At 41.8% G+C, this 21,148-nt stretch overlaps 1 protein-coding gene across 1 annotated transcript in view; it reads left to right on the top strand.

Moving 5' to 3' along the window:
• Positions 1-3,009, top strand: part of CYBRD1 (cytochrome b reductase 1) — a 36,198-nt gene extending 33,189 nt beyond the window's left edge. Inside the window, exons 3-5 of the mRNA XM_077272720.1 lie at positions 34-188; positions 783-2,300; positions 2,713-3,009. Of these exons, the coding sequence (XP_077128835.1) occupies positions 34-188; positions 783-1,065 (438 nt within the window). The 3' untranslated portion in view covers positions 1,066-2,300; positions 2,713-3,009. The remainder of the gene's footprint in view (positions 1-33; positions 189-782; positions 2,301-2,712) is intronic.
• Positions 3,010-21,148: the final 18,139 nt, after the last annotated feature.

The raw sequence follows: 21,148 nt of genomic DNA, 5'->3' as shown, positions 1-21,148 counted from the left end.
ATCCTCAATGCATTCTTCATTTTGTCTTTTCAGCTCGTTGTCAGTATTTTTGTCTACCTACTTCCGTTCGCCCCTGTTTCGATACGAGCTGCCCTTATGCCGATCCACGTCTACTCTGGTCTTCTTCTGTTTGGTGGTATTATTGCGACGTCACTTATGGGAATCACTGAGAAACTCATATTTTCATTGTAAGTGTCATCACAGCAAAATTGACTCTACTATTTACAAGTCTTTGGATCTATATTAAATAGAGATGAGCAAAAGGATTTGGACCACCCTAGTTCAACATCCACTTATGGACCCCCACAGTGGCAGCCAGACCGGTGAACGTCAAACTTCCTATCTCAGCAATTGAATGTCGGCATTCTGGGTTCCTCTTTTGACTACTAGGTCCTCGCAATGTCATATGAGTTGCTAATACCCAAGTTATGATGTGAGTCCTGCCATGATGTTGCGGGGGTGGTTTAGTAATCGGAAGGAAAAAGTCACCCAGTATGCCAACAATCAAGTTCTAGCCAAAGAAGCTTATGCTGCTGGCCTGATCCGGCTGCCACGGTGCACCAAAGTGGATGCCGAATAAGGGTAGAGCAAAATTGTTTGCTCATCTCCGATAATAGCCCACCTGAAGAAAGTAAAGTGTGGCATACAATTGCCTGGTTTAAATCCCAGAGGTCAGAACCCTATCGATCTACCAGTTATTGCCTATATAAATAAAAATTGGTGTCAACTCTTACCATCAGAATACACCTGTAGTAACCAAATACATTATTCTCTGTTTAAAGGAAAAATCCGCCCTACAGTAATTTGCCACCACATGGAGTCTTCGTGAACACTTTGGGGCTCATGATTACTGTTTTTGGTGGATTAATAATTTGGATTACCACACGACCAGGCTGGAAGAGGCCACCTGAGCACGTCCTGAAAGATCAACATCCATTTGGAAGTGCTGCTGACGAAGCCAGCACCGCTGACTACAGCAAAGAAAAATCTGATGAGGATTTAAACAGTGAAGCCAGAAAGAGGAACCTGAAATTAGATGAAGCCGGGCAAAGATCAACCATGTGACGACGGTCGAGAGAAAATATATAATAAAATTGCTGGATGAGTTTCAACTGGATCCCATCAAATTTTTGTGAGATCCGTCCACCATATCGCTCCATTGTAAGAGAATATACTGCACTGTGTACGCTTTCCTTAGAAACGTTGCTCTACACATGGGAAGAAATGGTTTGCAGGCACTTACTGGCCAGATGGAGGCCGAAAGAAAACTCATTTGACCTCCATCAGGTAAATAGAGGAGCTATAAAAACACAAATGTGTACTCCAGAAGCTTGTTACCTCTCTACATATTGAAGATATAGCCTAGAAATCCATCAACGAAAGGCTAAAATTCAGTCCATTTGTTCTTTTGGTAGTACTAAACTCATGGACAACATTGACGCATATCTAGATAGTGTCAAGTTTGGATGGATTTCTCCTGTAAGTGTATTTTGTGAATAAAATGTATACCTGATAACTATCTACGGTAAGATGTATAGTGTTTTAATGATGTATACAGAATAGAGATTCAGCCACTTAATGTTCAAAAATTGATTTGCAAGCCATCTACCATTGGAATCAATTGCGCAAATTGGTTTGCAAATTTTTTACATCACAAATCTCAAAAAAGATTAACAAATTGGCATTAAAATTGTGATAAAATAAGAGTCTGGAGAAACATCTGTTTTTATTAGAAAACGCTCCATTCTTGTCTAAAAGCTGTATCTGAACACCGACAGTCGTATTTCTGGTATTTAGAAACTAATTCTCAATACTTATTTAACGACATTCCCTTCACCAGCCAAACAAAAATGGGAGGAGGATGTGGGGCCGATCACAGGGAATCAATGGATATCAGTATTAGAGTTGGAACCCCAATTATCGTTAAATGAGGCACAGAGATTTTCCCAGATTATATTAATCCATAGGAAATAGAAGACTCCTAGATTCCTATGTAATATAAGATATAGAGCTGATACCAAGTGTCCAAGATGTAAAATGGATGATTCAGGTCTACTACATATGATACGGGAGTGCCGAAAGTTGGGAAAATACTGGAAGGGAGTGTGGTCTATTGTAAAAAAAAAAAAAAAAAAAGTATATAAAATTTATATACAATCAGATCACAAAAAATGCTTCCTGGGAATATTAGAAGATGATATGGAATTTGACCCAGTTACAATAGGGATTTCACGTATTTTTTTCCAAGCCAGGAAACATATTGCATCCAAATGGATTAATCACTCACCTCCATCAATTAGGCTACTTTCACACTAGCGTTAACTGCATTACGTCGCAAATGCGTTGTTTTGCCGAAAAAACGCATCCTGCAGAAGTGCTTGCAGGATGCGTTTTTTCTGCATTGACTAACATTAGCGACGCATTTGCGACGCAATGACACACGTCGCAACCGTCCTGGGACGGTTGCGCCGTGCTGTTGCGGACCGTCGGGAGCAAAAAACGTTACATGTAATGTTTTTTGCTCCCGACGGTCCGCTTTTTCCGACCGCGCATGCGCGGCCAGAACTCCGCCCCCACCTCCCCGCACTTCCCCGCACCTCACAATGGGGCAGCGGATGCGCAGGAAAAATGCATCCGCTGCCCCCGTTGTGCGGCGGGGACAACACTAGCGTCGGGGACCTCGGCCCGACGCTAGTGTGAAAGAAGCCTAAGTGATTGAAAAATAGAATAAATAACATTATTAGATTGGAAAAGGGTATATGCAAAAAGCAAAACCCAATGAATACATTTGAGATAATATGGGGTCCATGGGTGAATACACCAGTAATGGCATCAAGAGGGTTGTTGCTGGAGAGGCAGTTTGACTTAGGGTACCGTCACACCGTGCAATTTTCGTCGCTACGACGGCACGGTCCGTGACGTCGCAGCGTCGTATGAGTATCGCTCCAGCGTCGTAGACTGCGGTCACACTTTGCAATAAATGGCGCTGGAGCGATGCCGAGGTTCGCTGGTAACCAGGGTAAACATCGGGTTACTAAGCGCAGGACCGCGCTTAGTAACCCGATGTTTACCGTGGTTACCAGCGTAAAAGTAAAAAAACCCAAACACTACATACTCACCATCTGATGTCCGTCAGGTCCCTTGCAGTCTGCTTCCTGCTCTGACTGAGTGCAGCCGTACAGTGAGAGCAGAGCGCAGCGGTGACGTCACCGCTGTGATCTGCTCTCACTTTCCGGCCGGCGCTCACAGTCAGAGCGGGAAGCAGACTGCAAGGGACCTGACGGACATCAGATGGTGAGTATGTACGTTTTTTTTTTTTTTTACTTTTACGCTGGTAACCACGGTAAACATCGGGTTACTAAGCGCGGCCCTGCGCTTAGTAACCCGATGTTTACCCTGGTTACCAGCGAACGCATCGCTGGATCGCTGTCACACACAACGATCCAGCGATGACAGCGGGAGATCCAGCGACAAAATAAAGTTTCAAACGATCTGCGCTGACGTACGATTCTCAGCAGGGTCCCTGATCGCTGCTGCGTGTCAGACACTGCGATATCGTAACGATATCGCTAGAACGTCACGAATCGTACCGTCGTAGCGATCGTAATTGCACTGTGTGACAGTACCCTTACAGGGAGGGGCGAGATCCATGTTGAGGCCGATACATTATTATTTATTTGTATAGCATTGATTCCACGGTGCTGTACATGAGAATGGGTTACATACAAATTACAGATATCACTTACAGTAAGCAAACTAACAATTACAGACTGATACAGAGGGGCGAGGACCCTGCCCTTGCGGGCTTACATTCTACAGGATGGTGGGGATGGAGACAGTAGGTTGAGGGTTGTAGGTGCTCCGGTGTTGGTGAGGACTGAAGGCAGCGGGGTCAGTGCAGACTGTAGGCTTTCCTGAAGAGATGGGTTTTCAGGTTCCGTCTGAAGGATCCGAATGTGGTTGATAGTCGGACGTGTTGGGGCAAAGAATTCCAGAGGATGGGGGTCACTGTAATGTGGATAGAACTCTTCAATATTTGTTATGGGTGTTATAATATGCCTATGTATATAGGATCAAAATGTTTATTCTAATATTGTTCTGTAAGGGATGTCAAGATCATAGATTTATGATTGTATGATGCAATGCCTGCAAATTATTGGATGGTATAGAGCTAGCCTGACTGATGTACTGGAATGATACATGTTTGTAACCCTATGTTAGGTTTTTTTGTAGTGTTTTGTTTATACTTGTCTATAAAAAGAAAAGTTTTGATTATGGTGATATATGTTATAAAAAATTAAGGAAAAAAAACAATAAAACCTTTTAAAAAAAAAAAAAAATTGGATTTAAAAAAAGCTATATCTGGTATTAGTCAGCTCCATCAAAGTGATTTTGCTTAACCTTGGAAAAACACTATTTACCTGCGGATATAGAGTTAATCTGTAGGGTAACAGCATTAAGATGGCTGGGCAGCATTGTACTTAAAGTGCGGCTACCAGGAGAAAATGAAGATATTTCCACCCACGAGCTGCCGGCTTTTAGTCATGGCGGTGTGCACAGAGCATCTTAAGTCATCCCTCACTATACTATGAGCTGCCGCTGTACGCACTCCCCGGCACTATGATTGACAGCTCGCTCTGTACTGATGTGCTGCAGAGCTGGCTGTCAATCCAAGTGCTGGGGAGTGCGTACAGCCGCCATTCACAGGGTAACGAGTGGTGCTGTGAGCGGTGACTGTAATCGCTCCGTGCACACCGCCAAAACTAAAAAACGTATTTCTAGTAAGGTGGCCAGGCAGCATTGTAGCGCCGTTTGTCTGCAGATTAACCCTATATCTGCAGGCAAATAGTGTTTTTTGAGGTGACAGATTCCCTTTAAGCTACACTGCCAATAGATAAGGCTGATGCTCAGGGGTGTAACTCTAGTGGGTGCAGGGGTTGCAATTGCACCAGTGCTCTGGAGCCTATGGGGTCCGAAAAGAGCCACCAACAGGTCATGTTTTCAGGATTTTCTTAGTATTGGCCAAGTGATGGAATTATTGTCTGTACAGGTGATGCAATTATCACCTGTGTTAATACTAAGGAAATCCTGGAAACATGACTTGTTTGTGGCTCTTGAGGACCGGAGTTGGGGAACAACGTTCTAGGGCATACAAGAGCCAAACATGAGGAACCTGGTGCTTGGGACCCACACTGTGAGCTGCTAAAACATAGCAATAGCACGTCTCACTCTGGAGGGCTCAGATCATTTATTTGGCCATCCTGTGATACAAGATTTCTCCTACAACTTCATAGAGGAAATACCAGTGACAGTGAACCCTGGCATTCATCTCAGGATTAGGGATGAGCGAATATGTTCGAAAAATGAAAGCCAAACATAATTTCGGCACGAGTATGGTACATTCAGTTTCGTGATCGGTAACACGAGCATTTATTTATTTTTTTTAAATCAGAAAAAGTCGGTAACATTTGGTAAAAGATAGAATAAAAGCCGGTAATTCATGTGCCGCGTTCAGTGTCACAGGTTAGAATAGAAAAGATAGAATATATACACATAGAATACACATATATAGATGTCAGTGACACACACAACACATATTATATACATAAATAAACAGGAGAAAAGCCGTTAATACAAATAGAATAGGTAGATATACAGATGTCAGTGACAAATACAATTAGTGCAGTGTGTGTGCAAATTATGGGACATGTATTTAATTAACGATTATTGTTCTGAAAGAAATGGTGGTCATTAAGGGGTTAATATTGTGTAATTGATATGCACAGATAAATGATCAAGGATTTGCCTTCGTAGAACAGACCACAGAGGAAAACCAAACCTTAAGTCATCTGAATTGTGCAGAAATATGAGTCTCACCGAATAAAGAGGTTTAGAGAATTACTGAACAATGACTCCAGTCATATCCAGTGCACATTATCGTAATGCACCATTAGTATTATAAAAAGAGTAATTATAGGAATTTAGGATCAGAATAAATAAGTATTACCGAAATGAACAAAATATTTTCCAGGCCTTATTGTGATTATACACCTTGGTTTACCGCTGATATTAGAAAATGATTAAATTGCACATTTTTAATGACTCATTATGCATGTTATGAAAGGTCTGCTAAGTGAGCGCTTATCATTTAATTTACTAGTATTGTAATCCTCGAAGTATAGAAGATGATAATATGATTTACAAATTTTATTTTTTTATACATTTTCAGCACCTTGTGCAACAACGAGATATGACTTCATTGAAAATGAGTGTTAAAGGGACTCTGTCACCTGAATTTGGCGGGCTATGTAAATGCCCTGTGTCTGGTCCGATGCGCGGTGTTTCCTCTTCTTTCATTCACCCCTTCCTTTCCCACTGGCCGCAATATTTTCTTGAATTTGAGTAGGTTTCCTCCGTAGTTCACGCGTGCGCAATGCAATCTTGCCTTGCGCACACGAAGTATGCTTTGCCCAACTGCGGGCAAAGCCGAAAAGCATTAGTGCGCTTGCGCCGGCGCGCTATGTCCCGGAAGTATTTTGCGGTGTTCCGGGACATAGTGTGCCGTGAACTACGGAGGAAACCTACTCAAATTCAAGAAAATATTGCGGCCTGCAGGAAAGGAAGGGGTGAATGAAAGAAGAGGAAACACCGCCCATCGGACCGGACACAGGGCCCGCCAAATTTAAGTGACAGAGTCCCTTTAACTAGAGATGAGTGGGCACTAAAAATGCTCGGGAGCTCGTTGGTTGAACCAAGCAATTTCTAATACTCTCATGCTCATTTCGAGTAAGGCTACGTGCCCATGATCAGGAATAGCAGCATTTTGGATGCAGTGCTGATGTTAGACAGCATTGATAAATATGCCCCAATATGTGGAAACACAGTATTATGTGTCACATAATGGAATCCTTTTTAGATAAATCAAAATGTGCCTCCATAGCAGTGATAGTGCCCTTATTACTGCCCTCCATAGTGCCTGCAGTAGTAATAGTAAGTCTAGGGTCACATGACTGTATTTTCTGTCATCCGAGAAAAATCTGTGTGATGATGGTAATCAGAATTTGATCACAGTGTGATCCGATTTTCTCGGCTGAGGAGAAGATGGAGGGGAAACAAAAATTCCATATTTTTGGCCATTTTGTCAGTCCATGCAAATCGGTCCGTACTCAGATGTGATTTTTTTTTCCACCTGATTCTTTGACTTGCATGGCCGAGTGTGATCCGACTATCAGATGCAAATCGTGTATGCTGCAATTTGTTTTTTTTTTCCTCACCCCAATGGAATAACATTAGTCCGAGTAAAATTCAATGTTTTGTCTGATCACACTGGGGCCGAAAATACAGTTGTCTGCTCATACCTTAAGTCATAATCTGATGCAAATAGTAACGAAGTGTTCCATCATTTATATCATTTTTCAAGCTGTTGTTATAAAGTATTCTAATTTACTGAGATAATGACTTTTGGGTCTTCATTGACTGTAAGCCATAATCATCAACATTAACAGAAATAAACACTTGAAATAGATCACTCTGTTTGTAATGACTCTATATAATATGAGTTTCACTTTTTGTATTGAAGAACTGAAATAAACTTTTTGATGATATTCTAATTTTGTGAGAAGCACTTGTATATCTTTGCCACTTTTTGCTTACATACCGTGCAGCTTTATACTTTGTAATCTTTCCCATGACCTGATTTCCCCGACCAAGGTTATATGTTGTGGCGCTGCATGCCGCCATAACTCTGCACACACTGATAACCTTGGAATGATAATACAAACATTTGATTAAATGAGAATTCAATGATGTGTGCGTATTTCCTTGGGAAGATCTACTGGACAACGTTAAGTTGCAGATAGCAGTGTCTAGTATATTTTCATTTTACTATAAATAAATCCTCTTCGTTGTTTACCGTAATTACGTTTTCCTTATAATGTGCTTTGTAGTATCAATTTATAGCAAACAATAAAACTGTACAAAGGTAATTACTTGTAAGAGAAGAAAGCACTCACCATCCGCTGTAATAGTCCTTACTTTATTGTGGCATCACATCAAAATAGCAGGGAGAAACTGTGGTTCCATACGACGACGGCCGTTTCGCGCTGATTGCGCTTCAACTGGTCTTCAATCAGCGCGAAACGGCTGTCGTCGTATGGAACCACAGTTTCTCCCTGCTATTTTGCTATTTTGATGTGATGCCACAATAAAGTAAGGACTATTACAGCGGATGGTGAGTGCTTTCTTCTCTTACACGTAATTACCTATGGAAAAGCTTTTTTCTTTTTTCTGAACAAGCACCCGATTACTGCTTTGGCATGTGTACGCTTCTCCAGCTGGACAGATGTGGCGATTTGTACTGATTGTGCGATACACTGTTTTTCTTCTTATGAATAAAACTGTACAAAATTGTATAATTGATAATCAAAGTAAGCAAGCTTAAAAGTAATTTAATATCAATTAATCAGTTGCATAATCAGTTTGATCATTTGTCAGGTAAGTGGTGCCCTGGTTCGAAAGGCCGATAATTGGGGGAAAAAAAAGTTCCTAGGTAGAGATGAGCAAACTTAAAAGTTTGGGGTTTGTACCAGACAGTTAGTGTTTCGCGCTAAATACCAAACATGGACTTATCAGGGATGTCTGATGCGAGTTTCGGAGTACCAGGGTAAGTCTGAGAGAGAGAGAATTTTTTTCGAGATCCAAAGTTCGGATCTCCATTGTTTTCAATGGGGTTCTAGTTCAAGTTCGGGTACAGTTCTGGTGCGCAATTCAAACTTTGGACTAAAGTTTGGGTCAGGCACCATCCCTATTCCTAGGAAAGCTCATTCCTTACTATTGCTCAGTGTAAATGTATCCTAAGTGATAGAGGCAGTGTCAGTAGATAAATACACAACAATAAGGCCATGTTCACAGGCAGGGTTTCTTTCTGCGTTTTAGGCTATGTGTACACGTTTCGGATTATTCGCAGATTTTTCACGGTTTTTTTTGTTTTTTCGGCGGTATTCCACCGCAAAAACGCATAAAAAAAGCATACATTATGCATCCCATCATTTCCAATGAATTCCGCAATTTTTGTGCACATGTTGCGGATTTTTACCAAAAAAACACATGCGGAAAAATACGCAGCATGTTCATTAACCCCTTAATCTCATATGATGTACTATCCCATCAAGGTGACCTGGGACTTAATTCCCAGTGACTGGATAGTACGTCATATGTGATCGGCCGCGCTCACGGGGGGAGCACGGCCGATCGCGGCCGGGTGTCAGCTTACTATCGCAGCTGATATCCGGCACTATGAGCCAGGAGTGGTCTCAGACCGCTCCCGGCACATTAACCCCCGGCACACTGCGATCATACATGATCGCAGTGTTCCGGCGGTATAGGGAAGCATCGCGCAGGGAGGGGGCTGCCTGCGTGCTTCCCTGAGACCCTCGGAGCAAAGCGATGTGATCGCGTTGCTCCGAGCGTCTTACTCCTCTCCCTGCAGGCCCCGGATCCAAAATGGCCGCGGGGCTGCATCCGGGTCCTGCAGGGAGGTGGCTTACCAAGCGCCTGCTCAGAGCAAGCGCTGGTAAGCCTGCAAGCGCTGTAAGTCAGATCGCTGATCTGACAGAGTGCTGTGCAAACTGTCAGATCAGCGATCTGTGATGTCTTCCCCTGGGACAAAGTAAAAAAAAAAAAATTTCCAAGTGTTAAAAAAAAAAAAATCCTAAATGAAGGAAAAAAAATATTATTCCCATAAATACATTTCTTTTTCTAAATTAAAAAAAAACAATAAAAGTACACATATTTAGCATCGCCGCGTCCGTAATGACCCGACCTATAAAACTGTCCCACGAGTTAACCCCTTCAGTGAACACTGTAAAAAAAAAAAAAAACCCCGAGGCAAAAAACAACGCTTTATTATTATACTGCCAAACGAAAAGTGGAATAACACGCGATCAAAAAGACGGATATAAATAACCATGGTATCGCTGAAAACGCCATCTTGTCCCGCAAAAAACGAGCCACAATACAGCATCATCACCGAAAAAATAAAAAAGTTATAGTCCTCAGAATAAAGCTATGCCAAAATAATTTTTTTTTCTATAAGATAGTTTTTATTGTATAAAAGCGCAAAACATAAAAAAATTATATAAATTAGGTATCGCTGTAATCGTACTGACCCAAAGAATAAAACTGCTTTATCAATTTTACCTAACGTGGAACGGCATAAACGCCCCCTCCAAAAGAAATTCATGAATAGCTGGTTTTTGGTCATTCTGCCTCACAAAAATCGGAATAAAAAGCGATAAAAAAATGTCACGTGCCCGAAAATGTTAACAATAAGAACATCAACTCGTCCCGCAAAAAACAAGACATCACATGACGTTGTGGACCAAAATATTAGGTTAGGGTTAGGGCTAGGGTTAGGGCTAGGGTTGGGGCTTAAGTTAGGGTTAGGGTTGGGGCTAAAGTTAGGGTTGGGGCTAAAGATAGGGTTAGGATTACATTTACGGTTGGGATTAGAGTTAGGTTTGTGTCAGGGTTAGGGGTGTGGTTAGGGTTACCATTGGGATTAGGGTTAGGGTCGTGTTTGGATTAGGGTTTCAGTTAGAATTGGGGAGTTTCCACTGTTTAGGCACATCAGGGGCTCTCCAAACGCGACATGGCGTCCGATCTCCATTCCAGCCAATTCTGTGTTGAAAAAGTAAAACAGTGCTCCTTCCCTTCTGAGCTCTCCCGTGCGCCCAAACAGGGGTTTACCCCAACATATGGGGTATCAGCTGTGGAGATTAGACTGAAAGAATCCATTGTGTCTTTCTGCTGAGACATCTGGTTTTTTTATCAAGAAACTAGAGCAAAGTTGACATTTCCTTTTATGGACGCATTCCTTTTTGATAGTGTAACCTTTTTACCTACATACTAGAAACCTTATCTCTAGTATAGACTGTTATTGTATAAGGATGTGAAATATGAGCGCTTGTACGCATGTCTGTAAAATGTTTAACTTTTTTCTATATAAAAGGAGGGGGTACAGCCCAGTGAGTCAGATGCGCTCCTGGGCTTTCCCTGTAAATGATCACACAACCTTTCGTGCTGCGTGTCATTTCACTTGGATTCCTACAGTTAGGAAGCCAGGGACAGATAAGGACTCAACATTTCTCTGGCGCACCGAACAGGGACCTGAGATAAGAGTATTTGCTCGAGATTTACCTGCGGATACGGACAACGGAGATCTGGGATAATGGACGGCAAATGAACTGAAAAACCTGGCCAGGTAAGAGACATTATTAGTTCTCTTTTATCTGCCCTGTATTATCTGAAAGATCTCTATGAGCCGTGTCACGCTGGGTTAGTCTAGTAGTGAGTAGATACCTATAAAACTCGGGTTACCATATTGTATAGACTTATGAGTCCTGTCCCTGGCAGTGTGTGAACAGTGTGAAGGTTGTGGTATGTTGTGAAAGAAGAGCAAAAGTGCGTAGAAAAATAAGCCGAAATAGTTGGGGTATAAGCCTTATACACGAAAGTCAGCCTAACTGGGTCATGTTGTTGCGTCCTTCTGGGAGACCTCCGCCCATGCTTGACTCTCAATTAAGTGCTTAACCTCCTTCATTTCTGGATAAGGTTTGATAGAATGAGCCCAGGACGCGGGTTTTCATGAGCCTGGGACAAGTATGCTAACTGACACAGAAAGTTTTGTGATCTGTATGGTGTTGCTGGGTCTGTCTGTGTGCATAATAGCACTTAAGTACGTCCTGCATATTAGAAGAAACGGAGCAGACAAGCCCTTCAATATTTTAGCTCCCTAGGAGAGAAGGCAACGAGACATCACCATAGAGTAAGTGATTGTCCAAACGTCACCTAGGGTAGTCATAGCTAATATTGAAAAGAAAAATGGGAAATAAACAGACCAAAACTGTCTTAGGACAAGTGGAAGCAGCAGATATCATACAGGAAAGATGTGGAAAGACAGTCAGAAGGCAGATTAGAAGGGTAAGAGAAAAATTGGGAATTTCAGAAGCACTTATGTTCAGTACAGAATGGGAAAGACTGAGTAAAGAACGAGGTGGAATTATCAAAGACAATGGGTGGGAAGAAATCATACACTGTATGATAGAGGTCTCAAAAACAGCTAAAGAGGAGAATTGGAAGTATGATCCAGACACTTCCAAATGGATCATGGGGAAGGGAAAAAGTTGTGACATAATCCCGCCACCTTACCTAGATCCAAAAGCCCAATCATTTGTACCATCTGGAAGAGCAGAAGGAGGAAAACAATTTCCAGCCTTGTATCCCAATCTTGGTGGGGTAGGAGGATGGGAATGTTCACGCTGTGGACAACAAAATCCAGATTGGAGAAATGATTGCCTAGCCTGTGGTACACCTAGATATGGCGCTGTACTTGCCCCTGTTAGGGTAGTACCTAGACCTTTTAGAGAAGCTGGTGCTGACGGGGTAATGAACACCAGATATCATCAGACCAGACAATACTTTCCTTGGTCCCCTGCTGAGGGTATGTCCCTCCTGCATAATGCGCCTGATCCCACTCAATATCCTATCCGATTTGCGCAGTATATACAACAAATCATGCAGACTCATGCTGGGGTCTGGGCGGACGGGGAAGAATTATGTAGAATGAAAATGTCCCCCGGACTTTTTCAGGAATTATTGACACACCTACAGCCCAATAGACCAGTGGCAGAAGGGGGTGCCTTACAGACAGAAGCATCAGGTACCCAGTTCACAGAGGCATTAATAATTTTCATGAGAGGAAAACAGAGGGAAAGGGGGTCTACAGGTGTGATTATGCAGAAATTTGGGCAAAGTATTGAAGAATATAGTCAAGAACTAGAAAATAGCTTTAGGGATGAAGGATTGGATTTGACTGATGCTTCAGTAAGGAGACTTTTTACAAAACAATTGATAGAGGGGCTAGATCCGAAAATCAGAGAAAAATTTAAATCCTCTACTCCAGATTGGAGAACAATTGAACAACCAAATATTGTGAAACAACGATGTTTAGGAATAGCCATGGATATGAGAGAGAATCGTAAGCCTGTTAGAATAGCACAAGCTAATACAGGAGGAAGAGTGAGACACAATTTTTCTTGCCACTACTGTAAAAAGCCAGGTCATTTCCAAAGAGAGTGCAGGAAGAAGTTGGCAGATATAAAGTCAGGCAAATTTGTTCCCAGAAATAACCCTCCCCAAACGGACAACCAGCAGAAATCTACCATCATAGATGGTCCCATACCAGATTCAGATTGACTCGATGTGTTACAAACTTCCCTACCAGCTAGGAGACCTATGATACAGGTGAATGTGGGGGGGGGAGAGATTCCATTTTTGATAGATACAGGTGCAACTTCCTCAATTTTGAATCAAGATTTTCTTCCGAATCCGGAAGATATTTCAGAACAAACAACTTTTGCTGAGGGTTATGATGGGGTAATTCGAACACTGCCATATACTGTGCCCCTAGAGGTCTCATTAGGACCTAAATGTTTTGCATCCAGATTTTTGTATGCCAGAGGTGCCCCAACATGTCTGTTAGGAACTGATGTACTAAAGAAATTAGAAGCTAACATCAATTTTAGGGAAGATGGCACAGTTATGCTGACTATCCCTGATGATGCAGAATCATTAGAACAATATGTCAGAATTCAGGCTTTTGAGGATTATACTGAAGAAAAAGAGTACACCACAGATCTAGACCTCTCAACGGTCCCAGAAACACTGTGGGCACAGGGTGACACTGATGTGGGATTATTGCATATCTCTCCTGTAAAACTACCTGTGCAACCAGGAGCTGTTCTCCCACAGCTCAGACAATACCCTGTGAGTGCCCAGCAGGAATTAGCAATTACAAAACAGATAGAGGGATATAGAGAGAAAGGAGTTTTGGTAGAGATACAATCACCTGCTAACACTCCTCTGTATCCAGTCAAAAAGAGAACTCTTGATAAGGGTTCCATGCCCAAATATCGTATGGTACATGATCTAAGAGAAATAAACAAAGTTCTAGATCCTATCACCCCAGTTGTACCCAATCCTCATACGTTACTATCACAGATACCAGCCAGTTCTCAAGTGTTTACTGTAATAGATCTTTCAAATGCATTTTTCTCGGTTCCTTTACACCAAGACAGTTGGCATTTGTTTGCATTTACATTTAAGGGCAAACAGTTGGCGTGGACACGCCTTCCACAGGGAATGATACACTCCCCTACTCTTTATTCAAATGCCCTACAAACAGTCCTCCAGAGGTTTGAACCCGAACCACAGGTAGTAATTTTGCAGTATGTGGATGACCTACTACTTTGCTGCCCAGATCTAGAAACTGCAGAAAGGTCCACTGTGAGTTTACTATGTTTTCTAGAAAAAGAAGGGTGTAAAGTGAATAGACAAAAGCTACAAGTTTGTCAGATCAAAGTGGTCTTTCTAGGTCATTGCATTTCTCAAGGTAAAAAGCATCTTACACCTCAAAGAACTGAAGCAATAAGACAGATGAATGAGCCTAGAAATCATAAACAGCTACGAGCATTTTTAGGAATAGTGTCTCATTGTAGACAATGGATTATACATGCCAGTCAACTAATGCAACCACTGTATGACTGTGTAAAAAGTGAACCTTATTTGTTGACAAAAGAAGGTCAGATTTCGTTCCAACAATTAAAAGATGCCCTTGTTTCAGCTCCAGCGTTAGGGCTACCAGACTACACCAAACCATTTCAGCTTATGGCTGCAGAAGTTGATTCTCATGCTACAGGAGTTCTTACCCAGAAGCATGCAGGGAAACAAAGACCAATTGCATATCTTTCAGCAAGGTTAGATCCAGTCGCTAGGGCAGCGCCAACCTGTGTACGTGTAGTTGTTGCTGTCTCACTATTGTTGGACAAAGCATCAGAAATTGTTCTAGAGCATCCACTCACAGTTCAAACTACACATGATGTTTATGGGATATTAAACCAGGTCCAACCAAAACACATTTCCATGGCCAGACATTTGCGGCTACAGTGTTCTTTGCTGCTCCCCTCTACTATCACATTTGCAAGGCTTCAGACTCTCAATTTAGCTACACTGCTACCTCTCGAGTCTGAAGGGGGGAATAAGGACACTGATCCACACGCAAATTTTTTCCCTACAGACACACATGATTGTACAGAGCTCATTTTACAAGAAACAGCAGGCTTACCCAATGTATCCGAAACACCACTTCAAAATCCAGATTTAGAGCTGTTTATAGATGGTAGTAGGTTTGCAGATGACACAGGTAACTTCCATACAGGGTATGCAGTTGTGTCAGAATCTGAAACTCTCAAAGCAGAACCACTTCCACCAAAACAGTCTGCACAAGAAGCAGAACTAACAGCATTGATCGAAGCGCTAAAAATAGCTGAGAATCAGACAGCTAATATATACACTGATTCTAGGTATGCACATGGTATTGTGTTTGACTTTGGAGTAATCTGGAGAGCTAGAGGTTACATGACAGCGTCAGGACAACCTGTAAAACATGCTTCTTTGATCAAACAGATCTTAGAGGCTGCACAAGAAACAAAAGAAGTAGCAGTAATTAAGGTAGCTGCACATGTGAGACTCGACACTAGGGAATCTAGGGGAAATGATAGGGCTGATAAAGCAGCCAAAGCAGCAGCAGTCAAACCCTTACAGCAGGTTCATACTGTAAACCTCACAGAAAATACTGAAGATAGACTGAGACAAGCACAGGAAGATGCAGGAGAAGAGGAGAGGGACAGGTGGAAAAAGGAAGGGGCAGAAGAACAAGCAGGAATTTGGAAGAAAGATGGACTAATATGTCTACCTAGAGCCTGGTACCCGATTGTAGTTGGTGGACTACACCACCCTACTCATGTGTCTGCAAATGCAATGACACTACTGGCAAAGCAAGTCTGGTTGGCTCCAGGTTTTGGCAACTACGCAAGAGACCATTGTGCTGCATGCGCTATATGCCTGGCACATAATCCCGGACAGACGACAAAGACCCCTATGAAGCACCACGTCCGACCTCTCTATCCGTTTCAGCGATTACAAATAGACTTTATCCAGCTGCCAAAAAGTAATGGGTATGAGTATGTGTTGGTGTGTGTGGACATGTTCTCAGGGTGGCCAGAGGCCTATCCAGTTCGGAAGGCTTCAGCTAAAAACACTGCTGTAAAGCTAGTTGCCGAACTGATACCCCGTTACGGTCTCCCTGAAGTGATCGAGTCAGATAGGGGTACTCATTTCACTGGAGAAATATTTCAAAATGTACTGAAAATGTTGGGTGTTGAAAGTCAGTTACACACTCCGTACCATCCTCAAAGTTCTGGTAAGGTGGAACGCATGAATGGAACTTTAAAATTAAAAATACAGAAAGCCATGGCTGAAACAGGAAAGCCTTGGACAGAATGCCTTCCACTGGCCCTTTACTCAATACGCAATACCCCAAGGGGTAAGACTAAACTGTCTCCATATGAAATTTTGTTTGGCAGGACTGCCAATTTAGGATGTTATTTTCCACAACAACTTGTATTAAATATTGAGTCATTGACTTCTTATGTGCAAAATCTTCAGAAACAATTAACTAAGGTGCATGCACAAGTTTTTGCTTCCCTTCCAGATCCTGACAACACAGAAGGAAGTCACAAGTTGGAACCAGGTGATCAAGTCTATGTAAAAAGACACACCAGAAAGGCTCTAGAACCAAGGTTTGACGGACCCTTCCAAGTCCTGTTGACAACACCTACATCAGTCAAGCTTGAAGGAAAGGCATCATGGATACATGCAAGCCACTGCAAAAAAGCAGTACAAAACTCATGATATTGATGTTAATAATGTTAATCTCAACGGAGGCATGGGATAGACTAAAATCTCTAGCCCCTTTGAACAATAGATTCGTACAACATCATAGAAAATTAGTGCATGACTTGTTAAATAATACACAACCCCTGGCAGATTGTTGGATCTGTACCCATTCACCGGTATCAGCCACAAGTATACCTTTTCTAGCAGTTCCCGTATCAGCAGAAGAAATATTCGCTTGGCCTAATTGTTCAGACAAACTGGCCAACAACCAAACTGGTAATGCTAGGCTGTGGAATACTACAATCGCCATACCAATTGTGGGATGGGTAGAATTTCCTTGGTGGCAGGGTAATCTCTCAGGGAGTAATACACATCTACAATATTTAGCATTCAGGGGAGGAAAATGGGTACCTAGGAATAAGACTGGATTAACTGATCTAGGACAGGTCCCCACTGAAAATCTACAGCTCAGTTTCAGTACAACCGTCCCTTCCTCTGATGCCTTCAAACCTGTAGTATTGGAAAGATACATACACAATAGAAATTGGGAACATTCTGAGTTGTTCCCTCAAGGTAATGAAAGAGATTGTACAAGCAAACTGGGGAACCTGGTTTGTAATGAATCCGATGAATATATCAATGGAATGCCTGTATGTGGAAATCCCGCAGCCGGGTACTGTAGCCCTTTGGGACAAAAACCCTCTTGGTGTATGCTTCAGAATGTATCTAGATTTGTGGATTTGGCTCACAGATTGGTATTGCAGCACTCAGCTCTATGGGATCTGCCTGAAGGTACATTTTGGATATGCGGAGAAGGAGCATATAAATGGCTTCCCGTAGGTATAAAGGGTACTGGTACATTAGGACGCCTAACCCCGGCTACTTTCATAATTTCGAACAAACAAGTGAATATGCAAGCCGTGCCCAAGCACACACTGTATAAAAGAGCTGCAGATAACTCACCACGTCCCTCGGGGAGACCACACATAGTGCAAATGGGTATAGCCAATAAAATTGTCAGTTCTATTTTTATTTACCCTATGATTACACAAATGTGGGATAAACTGGTTAGGGCCACAGACTATCTAGATGATCAAATTTGGGATATATTGGATATACTAAACACTAGTATAGCAGTACAGAATCAGCTTATAATAGTCATCAACCAACATACTCTGGTATTGGATTACCTAACTGCCTCACAAGGGGGTATGTGTCAAATCATCGGACCCACCTGCTGTCATTATATAGACCCGAATAGTACTATGAGTATGACATTTAAATTAAAGGACGTACAACGACTCAGAGATCAGTATGACAAAGATAATGACCAGAGTAAGGATAACTGGTGGTCAGATACCTTTTCTTTTCTTAACCCAGCCAACTGGTTCAGAGGAATCGGTGGGTGGGTTGCTGGGATTATGCAGAGCATAATACATATAGTTATGATTATTGTAGTCATATACGTACTATTCCAGATTGTGCTCAAGGGTATCTCAGTATGCACAGATAAACTTTGTGTAATAGATGCAAGAGTATAAATTAATATTACCGTACTAATTTTTGTTTTTATATTTTAGTATACTGCTAAAGAAGAAAATAATTTGCAATAGAAGAATTAATACTAGATTTGATTCTCTTATTAATAATATAAGTGTGTGTATGTGTAATACCAAAAATAAAGGCTTTGTCTTTGGCCCTATGGTAATAAATAAAAAGAATATGTCAAAGGGGGGAATTGTGGAGATTAGACTGAAAGAATCCATTGTGTCTTTCTGCTGAGACATCTGGTTTTTTTATCAAGAAACTAGAGCAAAGTTGACATTTCCTTTTATGGACGCATTCCTTTTTGATAGTGTAACCTTTTTACCTACATACTAGAAACCTTATCTCTAGTATAGACTGTTATTGTATAAGGATGTGAAATATGAGCGCTTGTACGCATGTCTGTAAAATGTTTAACTTTTTTCTATATAAAAGGAGGGGGTACAGCCCAGTGAGTCAGATGCGCTCCTGGGCTTTCCCTGTAAATGATCACACAACCTTTCGTGCTGCGTGTCATTTCACTTGGATTCCTACAGTTAGGAAGCCAGGGACAGATAAGGACTCAACACAGCGTACTCGGGACAAATTGTACAACAACTTTTGGGGTCCAAGTTCTCTTGTTACCCTTGGAAAAATAAAAATTTGGGGGGCTAAAAATCATTTTTGTGGGAAAAAAAGGATTTTTTATTTTCACGGCTCTGTATTGTAAACTGTAGTGAAACACTTGGGGGTTCAAAGTTCTCACAACACATGTAGATAAGTTCCTTTGGAGGTCTAGTTTCCAATATGGGGTCACTTATGGGGGTTTCTACTGTTTGGGTACATCAGGGGCTCTGCAAATGCAACGTGATGCCTGCAGACCAATCCATCTAAGTCTGCATTCCAAATGGCGCTCCTTCCCTTCCGAGCTCTGCCATGCGCCCAAACAGTGGTTCCCCCCCACATATGGGGTATCAGCGTACTCAGGACAAATTGGACAACAACTTTTGGGGTCCAATTTCTCCTGTTACCCTTGGGAAAATACAAAACTGGGGGCTAAAAAATTATTTTGGGGAAAAAATTTTTTTTTTTATTTTCATGGCTCTGCGTTATAAACTGTAGTGAAACACTTGGGGGTTCAAAGCTCTCAAAACACATCTAGATAAGTTCCTTAAGGGGTCTACTTTCCAAAATGGTGTCACTTGTGGGGGGTTTCAATGTTTAAGCACATCAGGGGCTCTACAAACGCAACATGGCGTCCCATCTCAATTCCAGTCAATTTTGCATTGAAAAGTCAAATGGCACTCCTTCCCTTCCGAGCTCTGCCATGCGCCCAAACAGTGGTTTACCCCCACATACGGTATGGGGTATCAGCGTACTCAGGACAAATTGTACAACAACTTTTGGGGTCCATTTTCTCCTGTTACCCTTGGTAAAATAAAACAAATTGGAGCTGAAATAAATTTTGTGTGAAAAAAAGTGAAATGTTGATTTTTATTTAAGCATTCCAAAAGTTCCTGTGAAACACCTGAAGGGTTAATAAACTTCTTGAATGTGGTTTTGAGCACCTTGAGGGGTGCAGTTTTTAGAATGGTGTCACACTTGGGTATTTTCTATCATATAGACCCCTCAAAATGACTTCTAATGAGATGTGGTCCCTAAAAAATGGTGTTGTAAAAATGAGAAATTGCTGGTCAACTTTTAACCCTTATAACTCCCTAACAAAAAAAAATTTTTGGTTCCAAAATTGTGCTAATGTAAAATAGACATGTGGGAAATGTTACTTATTAAGTATTTTGTGTGACATATCTCTGTGATTTAAGGGCATAAAGATTCAAATTTGGAAAATAGTGAAATTTTCAAAATTTTCACCAATTTTCCGTTTTTTCCACAAATAAACGCAAGTAATATCAAAGAAATTTTACCACTCTCATGAAGTACAATATGTCACAAGAAAACAATGTCAGAATCGCCAAGATCCTTTGAAGTGTTCCAGAGTTATAACCTCATAAAGGCACAGGGGTCAGAATTGTAAAAATTGGCCCGGTCATTAACTTGCAAACCACCCTCTGGGCTTAAGGGGTTAATTTTGTGGATTTTTTGCGGATTTCCCACTATGTTATTGAATTGGGAAGCTCTGGAAAAAAGCACCCCCCACACTCCCCGCACGGGAGAGCCACAAAGAGGACAGATGGTGGGGCGCACAGACGGCTTTGTCCTTCCTCAGGACCCCTTACAAAAATAGTGATTTATGCTCACTTTATAGCTTAACACAGAGGTTGAGAGTTGGATTGAATGAGAGGAGATAAATTAACCCTTGCAGGTGCACCCCACGTCATGTGTTGAGAAGTGTGTACGTGACAGTGGTCATGCTCGGTCTTCACTCCATTCATTGGTTATAAGACTGCTGAAAATAGCCGAGTGCTGTACTTGGCTGTCCCATAGAAAATGAACATCCTCTTAATTCAGAACAGGATTGCAGAGCCCCAATATTGGGGGTTCCAAAGCTCTAGTCTTGATATCACTGGTGGTCTCAGCAGTCAGACCACCAGCAATCAGCAATTTATACCCTATTAGGAGAGGCATAGGGGCATGCCACTAGAAGTGGTATTAGGGGGGACGTGCCACTAGGAGTGTTATTAGGAGGGATGTGCCATTAGTAGTGGTATTAGGAAGGACAAATACAGACATTGCATTATCAGACACATAATTACAGCCCTTATATTTCTGTTTGCCTTCATATTGTGGCAGCCATGGATCATAAAAATGAGAACTAATATATACAACTACCTGAGTGCTGTATAAAAATAAAGACATAAGGAGACCGATC

Source organism: Ranitomeya variabilis, chromosome 7 (assembly GCF_051348905.1).
Source record: "Ranitomeya variabilis isolate aRanVar5 chromosome 7, aRanVar5.hap1, whole genome shotgun sequence".
NCBI lineage: Eukaryota > Metazoa > Chordata > Amphibia > Anura > Dendrobatidae > Ranitomeya > Ranitomeya variabilis.
Note: the sequence above shows the minus strand (reverse complement) of the source record. Positions and strands in the feature narration are given on the sequence as shown.